At 36.0% G+C, this 19,209-nt stretch overlaps 2 protein-coding genes and 2 long non-coding RNA genes across 4 annotated transcripts; 1 reads left to right on the top strand and 3 right to left on the bottom strand.

The window, feature by feature from the left end:
* Positions 1-999: 999 nt before the first annotated feature.
* LOC132617948 (uncharacterized) lies at positions 1,000-4,222 on the bottom strand. The gene is made up of 3 exons (XR_009573902.1): positions 3,598-4,222; positions 2,435-2,502; positions 1,000-1,517 (listed from the first exon to the last, which is right to left on the bottom strand). It is a non-coding gene; the product is annotated as an uncharacterized LOC132617948 (long non-coding RNA).
* Positions 4,223-9,444: 5,222 nt separating this feature from the next.
* On the top strand, positions 9,445-10,252 carry LOC132619463 (receptor-like protein EIX1). Its single transcript, XM_060334364.1, has 3 exons — positions 9,445-9,652; positions 9,700-9,932; positions 10,004-10,252. Exons 1-3 carry the CDS (start codon positions 9,445-9,447, stop codon positions 10,250-10,252), a joined length of 690 nt encoding a protein of 229 aa, XP_060190347.1.
* Positions 10,253-11,134: 882 nt separating this feature from the next.
* On the bottom strand, positions 11,135-13,968 carry LOC132620212 (uncharacterized). The gene is made up of 2 exons (XR_009574741.1): positions 13,612-13,968; positions 11,135-11,543 (listed from the first exon to the last, which is right to left on the bottom strand). It is a non-coding gene; the product is annotated as an uncharacterized LOC132620212 (long non-coding RNA).
* Positions 13,969-16,033: 2,065 nt separating this feature from the next.
* On the bottom strand, positions 16,034-17,743 carry LOC132618572 (uncharacterized). Its single transcript, XM_060333599.1, has 2 exons — positions 17,003-17,743; positions 16,034-16,592 (listed from the first exon to the last, which is right to left on the bottom strand). The coding sequence occupies exons 1-2, from the start codon at positions 17,043-17,045 to the stop codon at positions 16,306-16,308; spliced, it is 330 nt and encodes a 109-aa protein (XP_060189582.1). The 5' UTR covers positions 17,046-17,743; the 3' UTR covers positions 16,034-16,305.
* Between the last annotated feature and the right edge of the window lie 1,466 nt (positions 17,744-19,209).

The following is a 19,209-nucleotide window of genomic DNA, read 5'->3' as shown; positions in this document are numbered from 1 at the left end:
ATAAATCCTCCCTTTAATTGAGCTATGCATGCAGCATTATCTTCATATAATACTGTGGGTATTTTTGTATCATACTTCAAGCCACATCTTTCTCTGATGAAATGTATCACTGATCTCAACCACACACATTCTCTACTTGCTTCATGAATAGCTATTATCTCAGCATGATTCGAAGAAGTAGCAACAATGAACTGCTTTGTGGATCGCCATGATATAGCAGTACCTCCGCATGTAAACAAATAGCCTGTTTGATATCGAGCTTTATGTGGATCAGATAAATAACTTGCATCTGCATAACCAACAAGATCTGTACTACCTTTGCTAGTATAAAACAGACCCATATCGCTAGTTCCCTTCAGATATCGCAATATATGCTTAACTCAGTTCCAATGTCTTCGTGTAGGAGAAGAGCTATATCTTGCTAGCAAATTAACAGAGAACGCTATGTCAGGTCTTGTAGCGTTAGCAAGATACATAAGTGCACCAATTGCACTAAGATATGGTACTTCAGGACCAAGAAGCTCTACATTTTCTTCTTGAGGTCGGAACGGATCTTTGCTCACTTCAAGTGATCGAACAACCATTGGAGTACTTAAAGGATGCGCATTGTCCATGTAAAATCGTTTTAAAACCTTTTCAGTATAAGCAGATTGATGGATAAGAATCCCATCTGTCAAATGTTCAATCTGCAAACCAAGACAAAGTTTTGCTTTTCCCAGATCTTTCATCTCAAATTCTTTCTTTAAATATTCAATCTCCTTTTGGAGCTCTTCTGGAGTTCCAATTAGGTTTATGTCATCAACATAAACAGCGATTATAACGAACTCTGATTTTGCTTTCTTAATAAAAACACATGGACAAATGACATCATTTATATAACCTTCTTTTACCAAGTACTCACTGAGGCGATTGTACCACATGCGCCCTGATTGTTTTAGACCATACTGTCACGACCCAACCCCGTAGGCCGTGACTAGTGCCCGATCTGGGCACCCGAACCCATCTATCAAATATTATCTCAAATTCTATCAACTCATTCTAGTATATGGCGGAAGCCGACAAGGCTTTATTTCAAATTTAGATAATTTCCAGAAAAATTTCGGCAGAGTTTCCTTTGTTTTACGGACTATCCAATATACCCTGCACGCAGAAAATACCAACAAAAGCCACACAGGTCTAACCAAGTAATATATAAACATATGCGGACCGGCCGCCTCGGCGTATAGGATCGCCCAAACAACATATGCGGACCGGCCGCCTCGGCGTATGGGATCGCCCAAACGACATGTACATACATCCATACAGAAAGACCCTAACCCACAAACATGTCCACAGACCTCTAAACAGACCGACAAAATCATATGACGGGACAGGGCCCCGCCGTACCCATGAACGAATATATACAAATGCACTAATAAATATATATACCAAAAGTATAAGCTCCGGAAAGAGAGGAGCACTCCGAATAGCAGAAAGGGTGTCCTAAACAGGTGGATCACCAGGCTGTGCGTCTGTACCTGCGGGCATGAAACGCAGCCCCCGGAGAAGGGGGTCAGTACGAAATATGTACTGAGTATGCAAAACAGAAGGTACAGAAATAAATCTGAATAATAATCGAATCAGATATATAGAAAATAATACATATCAAAATGTTTATTTCCAAAGTATAAATTATGCATAGGGCACTGGAAAATGTGGTCGCCCGCCTGTCGATGGCGCCACAACACAGCATAACACCAGAAAGTTTCAAATCTCCGAATCCCCGTCACACATCACAACACAGCATAACGCCAAACACAGCATAACGCCAAACATAAGTGGAACCCGGCCCTCGAGCGAGGAGCACGGTGAACCATAAACACAGCATAACACCGGAATGTATCAAAAAGCGCACGACAACAGAACCGGCCCGGGAACCGGCGAACGATATCATAGTAGGCACGAGCGGAGTAGTGAGGAATCATATGCATAAAATCATTATTATAAATCCGAAGGATAAGTAAAATAGTCATATTCGAAATCGGAATAATAATTATCACTTTTTGATTCAAAGTTGTCGAATTTACATAAAGGGCGTCGCGGGACCCACGGACGAGTATAGACCCGAACTGAGCCCGCCTATGAAAAACATACCCATTATACATCAAGCAAACTCCTATAAAAAATTTTGGAGCGATCCGAGCCTCTATGCGAAAAATATGGCATTCAGAGATTACAAAATTCCTTAAAGTGAACATTTTCTATGCGAATTTCGGAAAGCGATTACTTCAAATACATCATGGTTCATATTTCATAAAAACATACATAAGAGTGCCAAAGAATATATATATGGATCATAACATGCTCGGATCTCGAATTTGGAATTCCCTTAAAGCTCTAATCTAGCCTATGTAAAACTAAGGCATGCCAAAAGAAGGAAGGTTGCTTTACATACCTCGTACGCACTTCCAAAATAGCCAATCTAAAGTAAATTTCCAATCTACGCCTCGGGCTCCCCAAGGTCTACAAATACGCCAACGAATACCAAACATTAGTTAAGGGCACTTGAGCCATTCTTTCCAACTAATCATTAAATTCTACAGAAAATTCGGTAGCACTTCCCCTATAAATAGGCCATCCCGAGAATTTATCTCGCTCAAAATCAACAACAACAACCACAATAACCAACCTAGCAACATCAATAATCAATTCGAAAGGCAAAACAACATTAATAGCTCTCTTTTACATCTTTCAACAACTTTCCAAATATTCGTTTCAACGGCTTACTTTCAAGCCACAATATCGTTCGTACATTCGATTATTAACCCAAATCCATACTAACAACATTCTAAACAATTCACATAATTTTTCCAACAAGCCAAGAATTTTTCTCTATGTTGCCCGAAAACAGTCCCCTTAGCCGAGCAACCCCTTTTTTTTCACTTTCCTCATTTTCAAGTCATGTTTTGTATCACAATCTACAATAGAACGATATGATTTTCATAAAATATACAACTTACGTCAAACGCACAACTAACCTCAAAACAGCCCACAAATTCTCAACATCAATCTTGAGTTATTAATTGCTCATTTCCAACTAAAATTCATAACAACGACAACTAAAACGTTAAGCGATACTAATGCGATCTTCGACATATTATACGACCCACATTCGTCCACACTACACATACATATATATTAATGGTTCTCATATATAAGGATTGCATTCAATGCACAAAGTTCTCCAAATCAGTCCGCACATTTACCATATCAATTTCGGGTATTTAACTCTCATTTCCAACACAAAAGTCATCACAACAACCATTTCGACGCTAAGCGATATTAATTCATTCTTTGCTACAAATTGGAGGCCATATACACGGCTACATACCCACCTATATACATACATCGATAGTTCTCATTCATTTCTTCACCCTACAACAATCAACATACTAAATAGAGTTAATTCTTCACTTAGTCACAACACCCATTTACACAACTTCACACACCATACACGACCCAACTTCCAACATACTACATTTCATGATTTTTCATCCATATTGACATACTATAATATGCATACAACATTTATAACTCAAAAACAAGATTAGATCTCACCTTTCTTCTTCAATCCACCAATAGGCTAGGGTTTGCAAATCTCTTAAATGAAAGACTTGATCACTCCAACAATGCTTCCAAGTTACTTAGGGACCTCTAATTAGTTGATTTGTACCCAAGAAATATTTTTAGAGGGGCTTGATTTGGATTTGGTTTTCCATGGTCTTGGCCGTGAGCCATGGTTTTGGTTCCTCAACTTCTTGCTTTATTTTCTAAGTGTGGGAATGTGAAATGAGAGAAAGATGACTAAGTGGTCATCTTTTAAGTCCCCTTAAAATATCTCTTATTGTCTTTGGGCCCACACATGTGTTGGACCAATTAAAATTGGCCACAACAATGTGTGGGGACCACTTCAATCCACACATCTTCTTTCTTCTTTTTTTTTTTTTTTTTGCAAGAGTTTTAATTTCCAAATTTATGAATTATGGTCCCAATTTTTCCTAAGTGTTCAAGCTAACAATTTCATACACAACTTATGTCTCAAAATAAAATCAAAGGTCAAAAGTCCCGATTTCAAATCCCGGAATAGTCTTGGCCTTAATTTATCATAGTTAATCCGGGTTGTCCCAATGTATAAAAATACGGGACGTAACACATACAATGATCTTTGTAATCTGATTGAATACATCTCCCGAGACTTTGAGTTAATTGCTTCAGGCATTTTAAATCCTTCAGGAATTTTCATATAGACTTCATTATCAAGTGATCCATAAAGGTAAGCTCTAACTACATCCATCAAATGTATTTCAAGGTTTTCATGTACAGCTAAACTAATGAGATATCGAAATGTTATGTCATCCATAACGGGTGAATATGTTTCTTCATAGTCGATACCGGGTCGTTGAGAGAATCCTTGTGCAACAAGGCATGCCTTGTATCTCACAATTTCATTTCTCTCATTTCCTTTTCGCACAAAAACCCATTTACGGCCAATTGGTTTTACACCATTAGGCGTTTGGACTACAGGTCCAAAAACCTCATGTTTGGCAAGTGAATTCAATTCTGATTGAACTGCCTCTTGCCATTTTGGCCAATCATATCTTTGTCGACATTCTTCGACAGATTGGGGTTCCTGATCGTCAATGTCTTTCATAATATTTATTGCAACATTATATGAAAAAACATTATCCACCATAATCTTCGATCGATTCAAATTTATCCCATCACTAGAAGAACTCAATGATAGTTCTTTATTTACTTGAGTCTCGGGTTCCCTAATATCTTCAGGAGTATCAGGATTAGTCAGATCTTGAATATCTTCATGATATTCTTTCGTAGTGTCATTTTGATCATTTTTCGTGTTTTTTTTCTAGGATTTTTATCCTTAGAGCCCAATGGCCTACCACGCTTCAGGCGCGTATGAGATTCAGAGGCTATGACACTAGTAGATTGTCCCTTTGGGACATCAATTCGGATAGGCACATTCTCTACAGGAATATGTGACTTAGTTATCCTTTTCAAATCAGTAAATGCGTCTGACATTTGATTTGCTATTTTTTGCAAGTGAATGATCTTCTGGATCTCCTGTTCACATATGGGGGCACGTGGATCAAAATGAGATAGCGATGGAACTTTCCACGCAATTTCTCTTTTAATTTCTTTTTTCTCTCCCCCTAATTGTGGGAAATTTGTTTCATCAAATCGACAATCTGCAAATCGGGCCGTAAATAAATCTCCCGTCAATGGCTCAAGATAGCGAATAATAGAGGGTGATTCAAACCCAACATATATACCTAACCTTCTTTGGGGGCCCATCTTAGTACGATGTGGTGGTGCTACAGGCACATATACAGCACAACCAAAGATTCAGAGATGAGCAATATTTGGTTCATAACCAAATACTAATTGTGATGGGGAGTATTTATTATAATGAGTCGGTTTGAGACGAATAAGAGATGCTGCATGTAAGATAGCATGTCCCCAGACGGTAGTGGGCAACCGTGTTTTCATAAGCAGTGGTCTTGCTATCAATTGTAGTCTTTTAATAAATGACTCAGCAAGGCCATTTTAGGTATGAACATGTGCTATAGGATGTTCAACTTTTATCCCAACTGATAAACAATAACCATCAAAAGATTGAGACGTAAATTCTCCGGCATTATCGAGGCGTATAGACTTAATGGGATGGTCTGGACACTGTGCCCTTAAGCGTATTATCTGTGCTAATAATTTCGCAAACGCCAGGTTGCGAGAAGATAGGAGGCACACATGAGACCATCTTGAAGATGCGTCTACTAGGACCATAAAATATCTAAATGACCCACAAGGTGGATGAATAGGTCCACATATATCCCCATGTATACGTTCTAGAAAAGCAAGAGATTCAATGTCAACTTTCATTTGTGATGGCTTAGCTATCAATTTACCCTGCTAACAAGCAGCACATGAAAATTCACTACTTTCAAGAATCTTCAGGTTCTTAAGTGGATACCCATTTGAATTTTCAATAATTCGTCTCATCATTATTGATCCAGGGTGACCTATTCGGTCATGCCAAAGCAAAAAAGTACTTGAATCATTAAACTTCTAGTTTACGATCGAGTGTGCTTCAATTGTACTAATTTTTGCATAATACAGTCCAGAAGATAAAGTTGGCAATTTCTCCAAAACATATTTCTGGCCGGAGACATTCTTTGTAATAGCAATATATTCATCATTTATTTCGTTTAATGTCTCAGCGTGATACCCATTACAGCGGATATCTTTGAAACTTAACAAGTTTCTTGGGGATTTAGAAGAGAATAATGCATCTTCTATAACAAGTTTCGTCCCCTTAGGCAGAAATATAGTAGCTCTTCCGGAGCCTTTAATCAATTTCGAATTGCCATAAATTGTATTAATATTTCCCCTTTTTCTACGCAAGTTAGAAAAGTATTTCTCATCTTTGAATATGGCATGCTTTGTTCCACTATCAATCACACAAATATCTTCATGATTGGTCATTGATCCAAATAAAATTTGAGGAATTTCCATAGATTCTTCAAAAATGAAATAATAAATAAAGTGAACATCGAAGTAGATATTATGATTAGACAAAGTATTACACACATTTTATTATATAAATATGAAAACATAACCACATACAAATGACACGTATAAAATATTTAAGTTTTCACAGATCAATCACCGATCAAATGATCTATTTTCCCTTCAGGGAGTTCAAAGAAATCTGTCACATCTAGATGCATGGGCTCAATATTATCTTCAGAAATAAAATTTGCTTCAACATATTTTTCTGCCTTTTTGAGAGAGGCTTGATATAGATCAACTAGGTGCTTTGGCGTACAACAGGTACGTGACCAGTGCCCTTTTCCTCCACATAGGTAGCATTTATTTTCTGAGTTTTTCTTTTGCACAGCTTTATGCTTTTCATCTTTCTTTTTACACTGCTGGTGGTGAAAGATATTATTTGGTGTAAAACGAGAATCATGATTAAAATTTCTTCCTCGACCACGACCATGACCACGACTGGGGCCACAATCTCTTCCACGCCTAGAATGGCGAAAATTTGCCTCATTCACTTCAGGGAATGGGGCAGTACCAATGGGTCGGCTTTCATGATTTTTCATTAATAATTCATTATGTTGTTCAACCACTAAAAGATGTGCGATTAGATCAGAATATTTCTTGAACTTCATTTCTCGGTATTGCTGCTGCAGGAGCATACTCGAGGCAGGAAAAGTGGAGAATATTTTCTCCAGCATATCATGATCAGTGATATTTTCACCACATAATTTCAACTGAGAAATAATTTTAAACATGGCAGAATTATATGCTTTAATAGATTTAAAATCTTGTAGCCTTAAATGGATCCAATCAAAACGTGCTTGTGGAAGTATGACCATCTTCAGGTGGTCATATCTATCTTTTAAATTATTCCACGGAGTAAGAGGATCTTTAACAGTGAGATATTCCATTTTCAAGTCTTCATCAAGGTGATGGCGAAGGAATATCATTGCCTTGGCACGGTCTTGGTTTGATGTCTCATTTTTATCTTTGATGGTGTCTGCCAGACCCATCGCATTAAGGTGAATTTCGGCGTCAAGAATCCAAGACATATAAGTATTGCCGGATATATCTAAAGCTACAAATTCACGTTTGGTAAGATTTGCCATTAGTAAAGAAAAATAGAAAATCAATACCTTCGAGGCTTTAAAGTATTTCTCGGAACGACAGAGTCTCGTGCTGATAACGTGTTGTAAAATGAAGCTAAAAGAGTCACAATATTAATGGATGAAAACCATAGAAATAGAATAACAAAAGAGAAGAGATTTTTACTATTCTTCCAAAATGTGTTTTTACAAGTGTATCTCATATGAAAATTTATGTCTCTATTTATAGTGATACATATGTATTTAATATATGAAATGGTGGAAGAAAATGGGAGAGCCATTAACATGGTGGAAGAAAAAGGAAGAACCATTAACATGGTGGAAGTAGCATTATATTTGAGAAATGGACATTCATAATTTCATAACAAGTTGGGACTAATAGCCTGTTTGACCAAGTTTATTTTTCCCTCAAAAGTATTTTTTTTTTTTCAATAAGTGCTTATTTTAAAAAAAGTGAGGTGTTTGGTCAAACTTTTGGGAGAAAATAAGTGTTTTTGGGGAGTAGCATAAACAATTTTTCAAAAACTAAAAAAATAACTTTTGCCCAAAAGTACTTTTTGAAAAGTACTTTTGAGAAAAATACACATAGAAACACTTTTTAAAAGTTTGATCAAACACAAATTGCTGCTCAAAAATACTTTTTAAATTAATTGGCCAAACATAAACTGTTTTTAGCCAAAAATACTTTTTTTGAAAAGTACTTTTAAAAAAAGTACATTTTAAAATGATGTTTTTAGAAGCTTGGCCAAACAAACTATAAGATTTCCAAGAGAATCCTTTAAATAAAGAAGCCGGGTCAAGCAGTTAAGCAATACAATGAAGGAGTCAACAATTTATGCCTGTGCGAGGGTGTTATGGCAGAAGAAGAGGAGGATGGGGCCATGGGGAGGGATTAATGGAGAAGAAGATTGAACAAGGTGTTTGTGATTAACGTAGAACAAGACTGGGAATGTATACAAGAGAGAAGATTGAAGAGGATTATATGTATTCTTTTAAAAAATATATAATTGCAGGTGATTTTTGTTTTTAAATGACAGTTGTCATTGATTCATTTGTCTCTTAGACATGTCAATAGCAAGTGAAATTCACGATGAACTCATGACCTGAAGTGTTAATGAGACTCATATTTGTCAAAGTAAAGTGTCTATCTGGTCATCAACTAAGTTTATATGTCTAACTTATAAACTGTGCCAAATTTAAAGGCTATCTAGGTATTTAGCGTAAATGTATCTTGCACGAGATTTGTTAACTAACAGCAGGAACCTGAGGAAAATTGACAACTGAGAGGGTCCATCTCCTTAAAAGCTTCCTAAATTAATAATTAAAGCCATGCCATTAAGAAGATTATTTGACCAATGCATGTCCCAAGAAGCCATCTGTTCAAGGCCAAAAAAAGAGAGAATATTTTTCTAGTCTCTATCTTTCTGTCTTTATCTACACGTTAGTTGTTAGAGATAATAAAATAATAGTAGTAAATTTATAGCAGCAGTTATGTAGTGGTTCTGATTTTCAGATTTTATTTGGTCTTAACTGTACTTTGCTAAATATTCTGAAGAAGGGTGGAGCTGAAAAGTTCATTCGACAGCTTTGTTGTCTTTGACATTTTTGTTGCGCTGTCAGTCAACTGTGTTGTGTTCAGTTCAGACGCTCTTCTTAGTTTCAAACAGGAGTTGTTGGACGTCCATGCCCGAATTTCTTCTTGGGGAAATGAGGTATTTAATCAAGATTGTTGCAGATGGAGAGGTGTCCATTGTGTGATAATCAAACTGGTAATGTCATCAGACTCGATCTTCGTGGCCCTTCCAATCACAATGCATCTATTTCTATTGCGCCACTGATAGGTAAGCTAAGTCATGCCTTGCAAGAGTTGAAGCAACTAAAGTTTTTGGATCTTAGTTACAATCAAATTTCAGGAGGCATACCAGACTTTCTTGGTTCTCTGAGTAAGTTGGAATTACCTTATCTTGTATTGGTGATAATTTTATAACAGTGCCTCCTAATCTTGGTAGTCTTTCTAGCTTAAACAGCCTTGATCTAAGCCATAATAGTTTCCTATCTGTGAATAACCTCGAGTGGGTTTCGCGTCTTCATCAGTTGAGATACCTAGCCATAAGTTATGTTAACACAAGTAAAGCAACTGATTGGTTAGAATCAGTGCTCAAGCTTCCCTCCCTTCAAGTCTTGAGCTTGGCTAGTTCTATGCTTCCTGCCGTGTTTCCTTCAGTAACTCTTTGATATCCCTTTCAGTCCTTGATCTCTCTTCTAATAATCTAAATACTTCTGTATATACCTAGCTATTTAACTCAAGCAATCTGACTCACCTTGATCTCTCTGGTAATGCTTTACATGGTCCAATTCCTGATGCTTTATGGAATATGAAATCCCTACAACACCTAAATCTATCTCGTAATGCACTTGGAGGTGGTTTCCCTAGATGCCTTGGTAACAGTAGTAATTTAAAGTTTTTACGATTGGCTTCTAACAATCTAGACGGAAAGCTACCTGAGATAATGAAAAACTTGTCATGCATGTCGGTTCTCTAGAGTACCTGAATCTAGTGTGGGGTCCAGTCCCCTATTCCATATTTTAAAGAAGGAAGATTTTTCTTCCTTTGACAAAATCTCATTGGTAGCAATTGTGGAATTGGCCAACAAGCCAATTCTTTTGTTCACATTTTCATGACGTAAGCTCTTACCTCATCATAATCGTGATGTAAGCGCTTACCTCATCATAGGAAATTCATTCCTATAAATAGGCAGCTTATGGTTCATTTGTATCACACCAAAATCTCAGACAATACATCTGAGTGAGAGCAAAGTGAGGTATTCCATAGACTGTAAGAAAATAGTCTGTGAAGAAAAATAGAGTGTCACTACTAAAAAAACAGTGAAATTTGACCAAAATTTTCGACCACATGAGGTCGAAAAAGGCCAATTTTCGACCAAAATTTCGACCACAAGGCATGGTCGCTAACAGCTAGGGTGAAATTTTTTTCGACCTCACGTGGTCGAAAATTTTCGACCTCACGCGGTCGAAATAAGTTTTCTACCTAAATTACGAAAATATTATTTTTATATAAATATATTTTTAAAGTTTTCGACCTCTTGTGGTCGAAATATGAAAGAATATTAAAAAATAAAAATAAAAAAATCATAATTTCCACCACATGAGGTCTAAATTTAGCAATATTGTTGCCAGATTTCGACCTCATGTGGTCGAAATTCAAAATGTTTCCCAATTTTTTGACCTCATGCGGTCGAAATTCTAATTTCTGGGTACAATTTCGACCTCACTAGGTCGAAAATTATCAATATCTGGGTTGATTTTCGACCTAATGTGGTCGAAAATCTGGAAAAAACAATTCAGCATTCAGCTGCTTTTATAGCATCCCACCAGCCAATCTCATTCATCAACCAAATCAACAATGCAATTCATCAACACATCCAATTCATCAAAATACTTCTACAATCAAATTCAACCTCAAATTCCAATTTAAAGTACTTCTAATTCAAATTACAACTACATTGATACACTTAAACATCATAAATTTAAACAACCATAAACTACATTCTACAATCAAATTCACCTTCAAAGTACTTCTAATTCGAATTAATACTACATTCAAACACTTAAATATCATATACATATCCAAGAAAACATAGCAAAATTAGAATCCAAAAGTATACGAATCAAAAAGTCAACGCTGGGTGTTAGAGACATGATCCGAATCCTCCTCACTATCCTCATCCACAAAACCATGATCTACGTTGGCCTGTGACCTACATCGTCTACCATGGGAAGGTCGTCTACGTTACCCCAATTATCACACACCATCTACACAATAAAAAAAAAAAGGTTAGAAAAAGGGTATTATTCCTAATTCATAGAAGGACATCACATTTAGCAGACCCCAATTGGCTGGACCTAATTCCACTACTAAATACCAAACCTTCCCTGTATCTTGTTTCTTCTGGTTATTTCCTTTCTTGGATTTAATAAATTCTGCAATACACTACACACATTATGGGGACTTTGTGTTTTATGTTTTTATTGTTTCGATTTGATTTGTATTTGGACTTTAGTTGAAAAATATGGAACAGATTTTTTCTACTTTCTTTATCTTAAGCAGAGATTGGCACCCTTCACTCTGCTCTTTGTAGCATGTTGTGGTTGGAACTTTTTAAATGCACTGCAGATCAAGATGTGGAATTTACATTTGTTTTTAAAATAACTACATATATAAAAGGTATTATACTCGAGCATAAGATAATGAGTGCGCTCAAACCTGCTGTCGAAGAAGTAGTCTCCTCAATGTAATTTGGAATTTAGGATTTTGTTGTTAAAGTACCAAATTTATTCTCAAGATGGGAGAAATAGGCTAGACAATTCATGCATCATTTGAACCTAATATGAAAATAATTGACTAAAAGACCTTAAGAAAATAACACTACTAAAAAAAGGTTAGAAAAAATGAATTTGGGATATAGGAGCAACATGAATTTGGAACAGTCATAAATGTAGATAATGACACAACCAATCCCAAGGGAGAAGGGGACAGGGAGGATCATGCTTGAAATAAAAACTCAATGTTTCTTCAATATTTAGTTATACACATATCTTTTTACAATTTTTAAAATTCCCAGGTTTTAGGTCTTATGTTTTATTATCCTATAGCTAGATCAGGACAAATTTGCATTAGCTTTATAGTCTCATAGGTGGTGTAAAGACCACTTGCTCAGCTATACTAATCTTCCTTGAAGTTTATCAAACACAACTTTCTAACTATGTCCCATAAGTTAAACTAATCAGCACATGAAAGTTTTAAACAAACAGAGTACCAATCCAACATCATGACTTACAAAATCATGCTAAAATAATTTAAATAACTAAGCTGACCAACATAGATTAAGCACACCATACCATAGTTCCTTAACTATGTCATCTTAAAGTTCAGATGCTTTGATGAACAAGATTAATTGGAATTTCAACCTAAATAAAATCCATACAAATTAAAAGAAAACAACATAGTCCCTTCAACATCCATAGACTTATAGCAATCTATGATTATTATTTTTTCACCAAAGCTGGAGCTTTTACAGCACACTTAGTTAGCAAAATAAAATGTCATAAACAAGTCTTTATCACCATGACCAAATTAACCCAATGGCATAAAGTATCCCCTGATAACAATGAGGAATAATACCCTTTAAATCAAATTTCATACAGATCAAAACAAACAAAATATATATCAAGAAATGCAGATCAAACAATGTTGTACTTTAATAACAAACATAACAAGAAATAATCCAATAGTACCATTTATTAAATAACTCCAATCAGATCAGATATTATCAATCAACTTGTAAATCCTCAATGACAATAAAAAGAACTCAAATTCAAACAGATCAAGAAACCAGTGATTTGCCAACCAATCTCGATTTTTCTCCTAAAAAATAACAAGTATAAAAGCAATACTTCATTTTTCTTCTATTGCTATATTACTTCAACTTGACTCAAAAAAAAAATCAAACTTTTCAACAACCAAGATCTGGTAAGCAAATGAACTGAAAAATCCCTTTATTTTCTGTACTAAATAACCAGTCCAATTTCTCGTGGAAAATTAATGAAAAATCGAAAAGGTTTAAAGATTTCAAGAAATGCTCTAATGAAAGAGCAAAAGAATGTGTTTTTTTCGTTTGAAGTTTTTTTTTCCTCGTTCTTTGTTTTTTCTTTTCTTTTCTTTTACCAAAAAGCAAACAAAGAAATATTATCTAAATCATCTAATACCTAAAATAAACATTGAACAATCAATAAAGTTAACAAATCTTCTAATTAAATTACAACTATACAAAGTAATGCAACTAATAATGATAAAATGAGATTGAAAAAAAAAAGGACTAACCCAGCTCGCTGTTCAGTCGGCGGCGGCTTGTGGCTACTCCAGTGGTTTAACTAGACGGCGTCGCCTACTTGGACAACGCCGGTGTTGGTGGGGTGGTGGGAAATTTGGGGAAGATGAGTTTAGAGAGGGTAAATGTTTTTGAAAGAGAAGAGAAAGTTTTGGGGGGAGATGAAATATTTTCATCCGCCTGTGTGGGTGTATTATTTATTGAAATTTTTCGACCGCATGTGATCGAAAAAATTAAGCCAGATTTGAATTAAAATTTTCGACCTCATGCGGTCGAAATTTATTTATTTTTTTATTTTTTTAATTAATTATTTTATATTTATATAATTTACTTTTGTGCAAAATGATTTGTTTTTCATTTATTATTTGTACAAAAAAAAAAAATCGACCTCATGAGGTCGAAATCATATTTTCCCGTAAAAAAACGACCCCATGTGGTCAAAATCCTACAGAAAATAAAATAAAAAAATTAATTTGGAAATTTCGACCTCATGTGGTCTATTTTTTTTCCACCAAAAAGTGAGGTCGAAATTTTTGGGTGGAAAAATCCCCTTTTTTTAGTAGTTGTGAGTGATATTGTAGTGAGGTGGAAAAAATCAAAAGAGTGTTTTTTCTTTTTGAGTGTGTAGTGGTCTTTGGAGTATTTATACTCGTGACTACACAGTGTAAAATTCCTTACTATAGTGATATCAGCTGCTCCTCTTGGCTATGGTTTTTCCCTTATTCAGAAGGGTTTCCACGTAAAATCTTGGTGTCATTATTGCTGCATTTTATTCTTGCTGATTTAACCATAACTTAGTGTTCCGCGTTTATCACTAATATCGTGAATATTATTTTGCGGGTCTATTTTATTTCCAACACCTAGAAGAGAATCACATTGGTGGTTCACTGACTGATACTGTAGCAAACTTTTCATCTTTGAGAGAACTGAGGCTCGGACGTAATCAGTTGAATGGATCCATCCCAAGAGTTGTTGGAAAACTTTCAAGTCTTGTTATTTTGGATTTATCTTCGAACAGAATAGTGGGATCAGTCCTTGATTTTTTTCTCTTATCATCGTTGAGCGAATTATATCTTTCCCATAATCAATTAATTGGTTTAACAGAGGGTATTGGACGCCTTGAGTTTTTGGCCAAAAATATCCCTTATTTTTGGGGTAGGCTTAACTTTGTCCTCTAAATATAACATTGAGCACTATATGTCCTTAAATTTGCAAAACTTGAGCACTTTTAGTGTCATTAACAGAGAACTTCACATCCTGTTAGAAAACTAACAGAATTTCAAAAAACCTTTAATATTAAATTTACAAGTAAAGAAAGGTAGAAGTGGTGACAAAAATTGGCTGAAACTAAATATCACTGATTCATTAAACATTGTAGGTTTCAAAAATGAAGTTCATACATCTTTACAATTTCAAGTCCAGTAAATCAAATCTAACAATCATCATAGACCAAAAAAAAAAAAAAAAAAGCAAACTTCAAGCATCTCCATTAGCAGGGAAAATGAGCCTTCGAACCAGCAAAAAATAAGCACATCAGCAACAAAACTTTTAGCATTTCAGCAACAAGAATTTCAGTAGCAAACTTCAGCGTTCCAACAGCAAAAAAAAAGTGTTCCAGCAGCCAAAAAAAAAAAACAGCATTTCAGCAGCTAAAAAACAGTGCGCCAGCAGTAAGTTTCAGCATTTAGCAGAAAGAATTTAGCAGCAAAAATCAGCGTTCCAGCAGAAAAAATAAACAGTGTTTTGGCAACAAAAAACAGCATTCCAACCGCAAAAATAGCATTTCAGCTGCAATAAAAACAACATTCAAGCAGTCAAAAATCAGCATTCTCACGACATTTCAGCAGCAAAACAACCAATATAGTAGCTATATTTCAGCAGATACCAACATAATTATCAGTCAAATTCTTGAGTTGATTGCATATGTCTCCGCGCCGCAGGTCCTCCTCTAACCTGCATACAAAATACTTAGTATTATAATTTTTTTTTCATAAACATAACTTAAAAATGGAGCTCAACTGTAATTTATTGATACCGGAAGCTTTGCGCGAGTTGATGAGCCCGAAGCGTAAGATGATGGCTTATTAACTTGGAGATCCGGTTGAACAAAATATAGTTTGCATGTTCTTCTGTTATGGCCAGTATTATGGCATTTGCTACAATCCAAAGAAGTCTGTCTCCTTTTCGTTTTAGTTCTACTTGCTCCTACTTCATCCGATTCTTTTCTCCTTTTTTGTCTGCTTTCTTCCTTTAGTGCTAGTTCTTACTAATTTGGGAGGCAATTGAGCAATGTTTTTTGACTTTGGCCACATATCCTGTCCATTCATAGGTAAAATAGCAAAGTCATAGACCCTTCTATATGTTTCCACCTTATAACAATCATAAACATAGGAAGTTGCAACAATCCGATTCCCCTTCTTCGGCATACAACTTTCTCTGTAATTCTTCACTAACCTCATGTCTACGCTTTTCATTTGTAATTCTTTCTGATAAATCATTTTCATCTGACAAGTCATTTTCTGAATCTTCAAAATCTTCACTGTTTGAAGAATTTTCACCTCCAACTTCATTATGATGTTCTTCAACAATTGCTTGAGTTTTAACACTTGAGTTTCTTGGTCCCCTGTACATAACATCCTCAATACCCATTTCATTATACGAGTCCAAATGTTCAAAGTATACCTCAACTACTCGATCTTTAGGATATTTTTTGCAACAACAGTAGCTTCCATATCAGTTGAAACATGCCTCATTTTGTCACCTAACCTTCCGAACTCGTGCCAAAAAGTAACTGAGTCATTCGTATAACCACATAATTCAACCATTGATTTGAATACTGATAGCTTCAATTCGGTCATATTCACATCGTCAATAAAGTCCACATGGCCCCCAACATGATATCTTGTAGGCTTGTGTTTCATTATACCACCATGTGTTATTTTAATGGTAAAATATTCTGGCTCGTATAGAGGATCTGCATAACAAAAAAATTTAAAAAGTAATTTAGTAATGGTGCATACATATATACTGCCTTATTTTATACCGTTTAAAAGGAGGACCATTTGAAGTGCATTTATTTCAAAGTTGAGATATTGAATCTTCAAAAGGGGGACCATTTGAGGGAGAAAACATATAAAAACTCCACTTGTATTTTTCTCAATTAACAATATCAGACTTCAATGAGCCTTCTTACAAAAATAAATCGGGAGGAGAGCCCCATTATTTCATCTATTTAAGAACAAAAGAAGATTTCTTTCAAGTTGACAAATCAGGTCCCCAAAACGAAGAGTTTAAAAAATCATACATTGAAAAGCTATATTAACTTGTAGGAGCAATCATTGAAGTGATTTTGCATGAAACTAAATTATGATTTGTAATACTCACCATAACTAGGGTTTCTTGCACCATTGATGCTCCTAAGAATCATTGATTGGGTGAACCAAAGTAGTGAAGATTTGAAGTGATTTCAAGAAGGCCGTGATTTTTTAGCTCTGAAACAAAGATGAAAAGGGAATTGGAGAAGAAAGGTTTTTGAGAGAGAGGAGGGAAATCTACCACTTTGGGTGGAAAAGCACGCCTTTTTCCCCTTCAAGAATCACGTGCAGATCACATGTTATATCTCAGTTAGTTTTCTAACGGGAGGTGGAGTTCTCTGTTAGTGAGACTAAATGTGCTCAGGTTTTGCAAACTTAAAGGATATATAGTGGTCAAGGTTCTATTTAAAGGACAAAGTTAAGCCTACCCCTAAACATAAGGGATATTTTTGGCCAAAAACTCGGACGCCTTTCCAAACTTGAGAAGTTGTACCTCGATTTCAATCAGCTCGAAGGCACAATATCTGAAGCTCATCTGTTCAGGATCTCACAATTACGTGAGTTGGACCTCTCTTATAATGCTCAATTACATATTCGAGTCAGTTCAGATTGGATCGCCCCTTTTCAACTGGATCTCGTCCGTTTTACCCACTGTAAATTGGGTCCTCAATTCCCAAACGGGCTGTGGAACCAGCATAATATTTCTGACCTTGATTTTTCAGCTTCTGGAATTTCGGGTGACGTTCCTAGTTGGTTCTGGGACCGGTTGTCTGGAATGAGCTTCCTAAACATTTCTTACAATGATATGGGTGGAAATGTACCAGATCTTGTGGGGTCCAGTCCCCTATCCCATATTTTAAGAAAGGAAGATTTTTCTTCCTTTGACAAAATCACATTGGTAACAATTGTGAAATTGGCCAACAAGTCAATTCTTTTGTTCACATAGTCATGATGTAAGCGCTTACCTCATCTTAGTCGTGATGTAAGCGCTTACCTCATCATAGTCGTGATGTAAGCGCTTACCTCATCATAGGAAATTCATTCCTATAAATAGGCAGCTTATGGTTCATTTGTTAGACACCAAGATCATTTGCTATACACACCTAAATCTCAGACAATACATCTGAGTGAGAGCAAAGTGAGGTGTTCCATAGACTGTGAGAAAATAGTCTGTGAAGAAAAATAGAGTGTGAGTGATATTGTCGTAAGGTGGGAAATCAAAAGAGTGTTATTTCTTTTGTGGGTGTAGTGGTCTTAGGAGTATTTATACTCGTTACTACACAGTGTAAAATTCCTTACTATAGTGATATCAGCTGCTCCTCTTGGCCGTGGTTTTTTCCCTTATTCAGAAGGGTTTCCACGTAAAATCTTGGTGTCATTATTGCTGCATTTTATTCTTGATGATTTAACCATAACTTAGTGTTCCGCGTTTATCACTAATACCGTGAATATTATTTTTGCGGGTCTATTTTATTCCCATCAAGTGGTATCAGAGCCAAGGTTCTGTCTGAGTATGCTCTGTGGTTGCAGCACAGTCTGAACTTCCACATCAGAAAAGAATTACTTTGGTATTCGAATAAAATAGTATTTGTATTTGTGATAAATGATGGAAGCCAACACTAGTAGAATGGTTACTTTGAGTGGCGTAAATTATGTCATTTGGAAGGGCAAAATGGAAGATTTGCTCTATGTCAAGAATTTTCATCAACCTGTCTTTGCCAATAAAAAGCCTGATAATAAATCAGATGAAGAGTGGAATTTGTTGCATCGGCAGGTTTGCGGCTTTATTAGACAGTGGGTTGACGATAATGTGTTGAACCATATTTCTGGGGAGACACATGCTCGGACCCTATGGAAGCATCTTGAAAGTTTGTATGCTCGAAAAACTCGTACCAACAAGATGTATGCAATGGTATGCACTCGACCAGATATTGCTCATGCAGTCGGTGTTGTTAGCAGATTTCTCGAAAATCCAGGGAAAGAGCATTGGGAAGCTGTGAAGTGGATACTTAGGGGGAGCTATACCATGGCAGTCGAAGTTGCAGAAGTGTGTCGCACTGTCAGGTATTATTGGATTCGTGAACAAGTGGAGAGTGAATTGTTCCAGGTCAAGAAGATTCACACGAGTGAAAATCCTGCAGATATGCTGACCAAGGCGGTACCTAGAGACAAGTTCGAATCGTGCAAAGAACTTGTCGGCATGCACTCAAATTAGAAGTCATTGTACCCTCCTTCAGGTGAATGGGACTGGAGGGGGAGATTTGTGGGGTCCAGTCC

This window comes from Lycium barbarum, chromosome 11 (genome assembly GCF_019175385.1).
Source record: "Lycium barbarum isolate Lr01 chromosome 11, ASM1917538v2, whole genome shotgun sequence".
Classification (NCBI taxonomy): Eukaryota; Viridiplantae; Streptophyta; class Magnoliopsida; order Solanales; family Solanaceae; genus Lycium; species Lycium barbarum.
Note: the sequence above shows the minus strand (reverse complement) of the source record. Positions and strands in the feature narration are given on the sequence as shown.